Genomic DNA, 8,941 nt, shown 5'->3' with positions numbered 1-8,941 from the left:
AGGTGAATCTTTGCCCCAGTCTGAGGTCCTGAGCAGGTTTTCATCAAGGATCTCTCTGTACTTTGCTCCATTCATCTTTCCCTCGATCCTGACTAGTATCCCAGTCCCTGCCGCTGAAAAACATCCCCACAGCAAGATGCTGCCACCACCATGCTTCACCATAGGGATGAGGCCAGGTTTCCTCCAGACGTGACGCTTGGCTTTCAGGCCAAAGAGTTCAATCTTGGTTTCATTAGACCAGAGAATTTTGTTTCTCATTGTCTGAGAGTCTTTTAGTTGCCTTTTGGCAAACTCCAAGCAGGCTGTCATGTCCCTTTTACTGAGGAGTGGCTTCCTCATTGGTAGTGCTGCAGAGATGGTTGTTCTTCTGGAAGATTCTCCCATCTCCACAGAGGACCTCTGGAGCTCTGTCAGAGTGACCACAGGGTTCTTGTTCACCTCCCTGACCAAGGCCCTTTTTTTTCACTGTTATTTTACCTTTATTTAACTAGACAAGTCAGTTAAGAACTAATTCTTATTTTCAAGGACGGCCTAGGAACAGTGGGTTAACTGTCTTGTTCAGGGGCAGAATGACAGATTTTTATCTTGTCAGCTCGGGGATTCAATCTTGCAACCATCCGGTTACTAGTCCAACGCTCTAACCACTAGGCTACCTTCTCCCCGATTGCTCAGTTTGGCCAGGTGGCCAGCTCTAGGATGAATCTTGGTGTTTCCAAACTTCTTCCATTTAAGAATGATGGAGGCCACTGTGTTCTTGGGGACCTTCAATGCTGCAGAATATTTTTTGATATCCTTCCCCAGATCGGTGCCTCGACACAATCCTGTTTCGGAGCTCTATGGAAAATTCCTTCGACCTCATTGCTTGGTTTTTGCTCTGACATGCATTGTCAACTTTGGGACCTTATATAGACAGGTGTGTGCCTTTCCAAATCATGTCCAATCAATTGAATGTACCACAGGTGGACCTCAATGAAGTTGTAGAAACATCTCAAGGATGATCAATGGAAACGGGATGCACCTGAGATCAATTTAGAATCTCATATCAAATGGTCTGAATAATTTTGTAAATATATATATTTTTTTTTAAATAAATTAATTTATTTACTGTTTTTGCTTTGTCATTATGGGGTATTGTGTGTAGATTGAGGACATTTATTTATTTTTTAATACATGTTAGAATGTGACATAACAAAATGTTGAAAAAGGGAAGGGGAGTGAATACTTTAGTGCACTACTGTTCACAAGGTACGTCCCAAAAGTTGTTCACCGTGTAGGGAATAGTTTACCATTTGCACTCCCTGTTTCTGTAGTTACGATCCAGAGGCCTGTGGATTATATGAAGTAAAACTGACTCTGTAAGGCCATCCACAGAAACAAGACATTTTGATGAATCAGTTGAAATCAAACCAAAGGTTTAATATTTGGTCGTGAAATGACAGACGATGTTATTAATAATGCTGACGCAGGACTAATAAAGAACGTTGTTTTAAAGCAACTTAAAGACACATTAATAAAACATGAAATGGTTAAGTAACAGAAAAGCCATCAATATTGTCTTTTGAACACATGGGAATGGTGTTTAGTGTAAGTAACTATAAGGAATAGCCATATTGTGCCTATCTGCTTGGGTTGTGTCCCAAAATACACTATATTCTCTGGTTAAAACATTTAAACGTTCAAAAATAATAATTTTATTGACACACACACCGGGTAGGTGCAGTAAAATGTGGTGTTTTACACGGTCAGCCATAGTAGTAGAGTTCCCCTGGTGCAAAAAAAACAATGATTCACCTTGTCGGCTCGGGTATTCAAACCAGCAACCTTTCAGTTACTGGCCAAACGCTCTAACCGCTAGGCTATCTGCTGCCACCATACTACTACTGTGTGGGGAATACATTTGGGATGCAGACCTAGAGATCTAGAATTGGGAAGCAGCTTATTTCGTGGAACGTTAGTTTTCAGAAGGATAAAAGGTTTTCTTGCCTAAACTTTAAAAGCTTCATTATCTTACAAAGTGATTTTTTTATATTTTTTATTTTTTAAATAAATTTGACAATAGGTCTAATATATAATTTGTATTTTTAAATATGCAGCGTCCCTTTTTCTCAAGCGCTACCCTACCTAAGCCTAAATAATTTGTGGTTTCATTGGTCAAAAAGCAAAAATAACACATTGATTGACACACACCGGATAGGTGCAGTAAAATGTGGTGTTAATTGATTGATTAACACCAGAAAATAATTGATTGATTGATCGACGAGATCAAAAGATAAATTCTTGGGAATTACATAATCTGTCATTCCATTAGGAAATAAGATGATTCAGTGATTGTTTGACTCCAAAAGGGCATCTTTATGAAGATTTATTTTTTAAATTGTCGTCTTGTTTATCTTTCTCAACTGCAGTGACTGCTACCTTTTCTAACCTCTGGATGACCTCTACTACAAGCACAGCCTTTTGTGCTGTATTTAGAAAATCCAGCCGCAGTACACCCTTTGTCCTGAGGGGGCACTGTTTGTACTTTCCTAGAGCAGACTAAGAGCTCTATTCTATCTGTGTCTCTGAAACGTTTTTAAAGGTATTTTCCGACTGAGCCGCCATAAAGCGGTTACGGTGAAGGCAGTCTCCTCTAACGCTGGAACATTGTCTTTAAATTTCAATCACGCTGAACTTCCACGATACGGATTGAATAGAGCCCTAACTTGAGCTCTATGTTTTAGAAAAATACTCCCAAAATAAAAGCTTTAATTTGAAAGAAATGGGGACCAATGCCATCTTTTTGCAAAAATATAAAGGCCTTTGAAGACATTTTAACTCTGAGTTGACTTCTTAAGTGGATACTGTTTTGATTCTCTCTCTCTACTCTCATTATCCTCTCTCTCTCTCTCTCCCCCCCCATGTCTCTCAGGTTCTTGCAGTCCTTGCTTTGTTCGCCCGTCTTAGTCCCATTCCACAAGAATCCAGTCTTTTTCAAAAGCGCAATGGTGCTTCCACAATGTTAGACGTCTCCATTTCACCTGGAAAACAGTAGAAATATGTTCAACTTAGAAGTCAGTGCGTCCCAATAGGCACCTCATTCTCTATATAGTGCACTACCTGTGACCAGAGCCCTATGATATGTTGTGTGTGTGTGTGTGTGTGTGTGTGTGTGTGTGTGTGTGTGTGTGTGTGTGTGTGCGTGCGTGCGTGCGTGCGTGCGTGCGTGCGTGCGTGCGTGCGTGCGTGCGTGAGAGAGCGTGGTGTCTGTCTTTAAAGAATTTATAAGCATTCAATGAAATATAATCACTGCAGGATCAATTTGACATCAATCAACATTGGACATAAACAAATTACATTTACTTTACCCCTTGTCTTTTCAAGGAGGTGTAGTTATTAACATGCAGCAACAATCCTATTCTAGGTGTATTGCTGGTGTACTTACTTGCTGTCCTCTGTCAGTGCTTGCTGGCCCGCAGGTTGCGCTGTTTCTGTCTCTCCGTTAGCTTCTGTTCCCCTTGGAGATGGAGTGCTCCTCAGTGTAGAACACACAGGCTTCTCCAAGGTGTGAGCTGGTTTCTTAGCCACGGGTGGCGGAATTCTCCTCGGAATCCCAGTTCTTCCAACGTTGCCGTTAGCGACTGCGGAAGCCTTAGATTGTTCGGAAACGCGCTTGAGTTCCGCGGCTAGGCTCCGCTTTAGGCTCGCCTGTACCTCGGGGGAGGAGGAGGCAGGCGTTTCTATGACGACCTTCTTTGAGCTCCTGGAGAAGATGAAGCTAGCGGTGGCGGTGGGGGTCTTTAGCATCTCGCCCCCTTCTGGTGACAATGGGGATAACATTCCTGATTCACCCGCACTGCGACTGGGAAATGAGGTGGAGGATGGCATTCTAAAGCCTGCTGGAAGATTATCTCTGGACGACATGGCCGCTGTCTTCATTCGGATAGCTTCCTGTAAACTCATCGAGGGAGCGATGAGCGTCACCGGTGATGACTTCAGTGGCGGAGTTGTGGATTTTAGTGACAGGGATTTCCGAATTGGTTTTTGGGGTGTTATGTTCTGAGATCCTTGGGTTTGGATTTGGGTTGAACTCTGATCCTGAGCAGGTGGTTTCCCACTGTTGGAATTGTTGTCGTCAGAAAGCGCTTTAACGTAGTCTTCGCCAACGTTGACCGATCTGAGACGTACCATTTGAAGCAGAGAGGGTGTGACCAGTGGAATGTTGGCATCTTCTTTGGGAATAGGGACACTCTTGTGCCTAGACAGAAGCTCTTTGCTCCTGGTCTCTCTGTTTGCCAAGCTAGGCTGTCTCCTGAAGATCATAGGGGGTTGGTTCTCAGTTGGGAGAGGGGGTGGAAGTGGGGCACTGTTAGGGAGCACAGAGGGCATCTGATCCTCAAATTGTACAGGGGGAGGGAGGGGGACATTGATAGGAGGTGGAGGAGGAATACTTGATGGGGGCACCAAGGCTGTTGTCATTGGTGGAGGAGGAGGAGGAGCTTCCTGGGGTGGGGGAGGGACATCCTCTGGTAAGGGCGGGACTTCCTGTGACTCAGGAGAAGTTTCTGTTGGTTGAGGGGTGGCTTCTTGCATTGTGATTGGTTTCTGGGCAGATTGCTCGACCTCTGCCTCCTTTTCATTGGGCTGAACTGGCAGCTGAATGACAGCTGAATCATCTGAAGGAATTAATTGGAGCTCAGCTGATTCAGATTCCTCAAAGCTGGTTTCATCAGTTGGGATTGCATTGGAGTTCAGAATCACCTTTTCAGGTTTATCCTCTTTTGGCTCCATTTGAGCCGGAATGGGTGAAAGATCTGCAGTTTCCCCATTCACAGCTGCTACAGTGAAACCATTCTCGGTTTCCTTAACCTCCTCCCCATCCAGAGCTACAATGGACGCCTCCTGGACATCAGCGACTGCGTTACATGTCTCCACCACGTCTGGCAAGCTCTCCGTCATGAAGGGAGGGGGAGGAGGTGGAAAGTCCATCTCATCTGGCTCATCAAAGACTGAATCTGCTGGCTCCTCTGGTGGGGGTGGAGGGGGCCAGCAGGACTGTACTATGGGAATCTCTTCCTCACACTCCTCCTCTACCTCAGGTGGGGGAGTGGCCACAGAGGAGGGAGGTGTCTTAGAAGGAGGTGGAGGAGGGTGGTGGGTAGGGGGAGGGGAGGCTGGAGGAGAGACCCGGTTCACTTTGTTAGGCTCCACGGCAAGGGTCTGTGTAGATTTGGTGGGACTTTCCTGTTTAGTGTTTTCAGTAGCACTCCAACCTTCGACCTCCTTAGCTGCTACCTCAACCTCAACTTCCTTAGCAACTACCTCAACTTGCTTAGCGACTACCTCAGCCTGTGGAGAACACTTCTCACTCTCGCTGGGTGACTCTACCTTCACTGTGACCTCATCAAATGGCGACTTTTGTTGAATATCTGCTGTTAATTGAACTTTAGCTTCTTTTCTAGGAGTACTTTTCTTCATGACAGGAAGGGGTTCCTTCTTTGGAATCATCGTTAAACTAACTTGTGTCTCTAGCCTCTCTTCTTGATCCTTGACCTGTGCAACACTACTACTGCTACTACTTCTCTGCTCCTGGTTCTGATCCTGGATCTCTACACTTGCTTTTACTTTCTCTGCAATCACCGCCGGGCTTCCTTGTTCTTTCGTTTGACTTTCTGTGCTCTCGGATACCTCAGGTGCCTGCTCTAACATAGGCTCAGTCTTGTCTTGGTGAACAATGTATTTGCTTTCTGATTTTGTCAAAGTAACTTCTTCTACCGTAGCCTGCTTTTTGTCCGAGCCTTCAGACTCCTTGCTAGCTTTAGTTTGAGGTTCCTGCTTTTGCTCAATCATGGCAGCTTGCTCTTTTAGTTCCTGTTGCTTCTGGAGCTGTGCTAGCCTGTTGACATTGGGGCAAGGCCCACACAGCAGGTCGAAGGTGTGTCTGTTGTGGGCCCAGGTCTCCGGGGGTGGCGGGGAAGGGGCTTTGATGTTCGGGGGTGGCGGAATGTTAAGCAGCTCACTGATCGCCATGGATGAAGAGAAACGTACCGGGGTCACCGTTTCTGGATTTTCTATTCTCATAACAGCCGGGGGTAGGGTGGCCGGCTGAAGAGGGCTGAAGCTGTTTTTCGAGGCTTCTTGATTGACGAGTTCTGAGGTGACTGAAGACAGGGAGTTGAGGGAAGAGGAGACCGAGGCTGCAGAGAAGGAAGCTCTTGAACCAGATCGTTCCGGTTTGACGGGATACTTCTTCTGTTTACCTGGGGAGACGGAAGGGAGGATCCCCTTGGGGGAAAGTGTCGGTGTACCACTCTGGCTGGAGTACCCACTGGAGGGGGACATGGTCCTTTCAAATGTACCCTCCTCTGAGGGGGCCTTCTGGGGGGAAGAGCTGCTGGACACTGGCCCCTCTGATTTCCCACTACCTCCTTGGGAGGCCTGTGTGGGACTCAGAGGACTAGAGGCTGTGGAAGATCTTGTATCATCTAAAGAGTTAAACCCAGATGAGTTGGATACAGGGACAGAGCTCTTTGTGATTTCTTTGTAGAGCTCTTTAGAGATCTCAATCGTAACCAAGCTTGTGTCCTCAGCAGCCTCCAACTTCCCACCCACAGAGTCACTGAGGTCTTTAATCTCCACCAGTCGCCTCTTTATCATCTTCTCATGGTGCAGTGAGTTGGTTCTCCTGGGGGGAGCCGGGGGCAGCTTGGTCTTCATGATCGACAGACAGCGAGAGAATCTGTGAGAGTCTCCTCCAACATCGCTCATCTCCCCAGATCCAGATAGACCCCCCTGAGCAGTCGCAGTACCAGTACCCCTACTGATGCTGCTGACCCAGCTAGCTGAGCCAGCACCAGGCTGCTGCGGCTGTCTCTCCTGCCCAACGAGGCTCACCGTCTGTGGGTTAGCAGGTCCGAAGCTCCCCTTCGTGGAGGAGATGGCGGAGGAGTTGGACTTGATCGTCTCGGAAGACTGCGAGTGGCTCCAGCTGGATCTCAAAGTCACTGAGTGTGGGGTCGCCTTAGAGCCATTGTCACGGGAACTACTGTCACCATGTGAAACGCTATCACCGCCTTCATAGCAACCTTCACCGCCCGACCTCCTCGACGACGCAGGGCTGGCCGACGACCCGGACGCCAGGCAGCTCTTGCTGACGGTACGGACCGGTCCGTTACCGCTGTTTCCACGGGTACGGCTGGTGCTGCGGTCAATCTGTATGATGTCGACGGAGGCCGGCAGGTAGGCGTTGGGGATAATCTTAGACATGTAAGTGGCTTGGGGAGAGATGGACATCACCGGACCCTGGGTGGGAGGCAAACACAAGGGTCAACATTAGGAGTCATACAATGTAGAGAACTGCAGAGCTGTCATACTATGTAGATATACTGTAGTTTGGCCAACTGTGGAGCTGGAGGTCATTTTGCAGCCTCAGCATTCCATTCTCTTTCTAAAATTTCCACCGCCGTTGTTGCAACCCCTATTACTAGTCTGTTCAACCTCTCTTTCATATCGTCCGAGATTCCTAAAGATTGGAAAGCTGCTGCGGTCCTCCCCCTCTTCAAAGGGGGTGACACTCGAGACCCAAACTGTTACAGACCTATATCCATCCTGCTCTGCCTTTCTAAAGTCTTCGAAAGCCAAGTTAACAAACAGATCACTGATCATTTCGAATCCCACTGTACCTTCTAAATCAAATCAAATCAAAGTTTATTTGTCACGTGCGCCGAATACAACAGGTGTAGACCTTACAGTGAAATGCTAACTTACAGGTTCTAACCAATGGTGCGGGGAAAAAAGGTATGTGTGTGTGTGTGTGTGTGTGTGTAGGTAAGTAAAGAAATAAAACAGCAGTAAAAAGACATTTGAAAAAAGAGTAGCAAGGCTATATACAGGCACCGGTTAGTCAGGCTGATTGAGGTAGTATGTACATGTAGGTATCGTTAAAGTGACTATGCATATATGATCAACAGAGAGTAGCAGTAGCGTAAAGAGGGGTTGGCGGGTGGTGGGACACAATGCGGATAGCCCGGTTAGCCAATGTGCGGGAGCACTGGTTGGTCGGGCCAATTTAGGTAGTATGTACATGAATGTATAGTTAAAGTGACTATGCATATAAGATAAACAGAGAGTAGCAGCAGCGTAAAAGAGGGGTTGGGGGGGGCACACAATGCCCGCTGTGTAATCCGGTTTCCGAGCTGGTCACTGGTGCACCTCAACCACGCTCAAGGTACTAAACGATATCATAACCGCCATCGATAAAAGACAGTACTGTGCAACCATCTTCATCTACCTGGCCAAGGCTTTCGACTCTGTCAATCACCGTATTCTTATCGGCAGACTCAACAGCTTTGGTTTCTCAAATGACTGCCTTGCCTGGTTCCCCAACTACTTCTCAGACAGAGTTCAGTGTGTCAAATCGGGGGGCCTGTTGTCTGGACCTCTGGCAGTCTCTATGGGGGTGCCACAGGGTTCAGTTCTCGGGCCGACTCTTTTCTCCTCTATATATTAATGATGTCGCTCTTGCTGCGGGTGATTCCTTGATCCACCTCTATGCAGACGACACTATTCTGTATACATCTAGCCCTCATTTGGACACTTAACAAACCTCTAAACGAGCTTTAATGCCATACAACACTCCTTCCGTGGCTGTAAACTCTCCTTCCAGACTCATATTAATCATCTCCAATCCAACATTAAATCTAGAATCAGCTTCCTATTTCGCAACAAAGCATCCTTCACTCACGCTGCCAAACATACCCTTGTAAAACTGACTATCCTACCGATCCTTGACTTCGGCGATGTCATTTACAAAATACTCTACTCACCAAACTGGATGCAGTCTATCACAGTGCCATCCGTTTTGTCACCAAAGCCCCATATACCACCCACCACTGCGGCCTGTATGTTCTCGTTGGCTGGCCCTCGCTACATATTCGTCGCCAGACCCACTGGCTCCAGGTGATCG

General features: G+C 46.9%; 1 protein-coding gene across 4 annotated transcripts in view; it reads right to left on the bottom strand.

Annotated features, from left to right (window-relative positions):
* Window positions 1–1,395: 1,395 nt before the first annotated feature.
* LOC139558946 (NHS-like protein 3) overlaps window positions 1,396–8,941 on the bottom strand; it is a 157,254-nt gene continuing 149,708 nt past the window's right edge. For all 4 annotated transcript variants that reach the window (XM_071374464.1, XM_071374463.1, XM_071374465.1 and 1 more), the window contains 2 exons: window positions 3,422–7,278; window positions 1,396–3,017 (listed from right to left, as the gene is read on the bottom strand). In XM_071374464.1, coding sequence (XP_071230565.1) covers window positions 3,014–3,017; window positions 3,422–7,278 — 3,861 coding nt within the window. In that variant the 3' untranslated portion in view covers window positions 1,396–3,013. The remainder of the gene's footprint in view (window positions 3,018–3,421; window positions 7,279–8,941) is intronic.

This window comes from Salvelinus alpinus, chromosome 29 (genome assembly GCF_045679555.1).
Source record: "Salvelinus alpinus chromosome 29, SLU_Salpinus.1, whole genome shotgun sequence".
In the NCBI taxonomy this organism is placed as follows: Eukaryota; Metazoa; Chordata; class Actinopteri; order Salmoniformes; family Salmonidae; genus Salvelinus; species Salvelinus alpinus.
The sequence above is the reverse complement of the archived record's forward strand: the minus strand, read 5'-3'. Positions and strand labels throughout refer to the sequence as shown.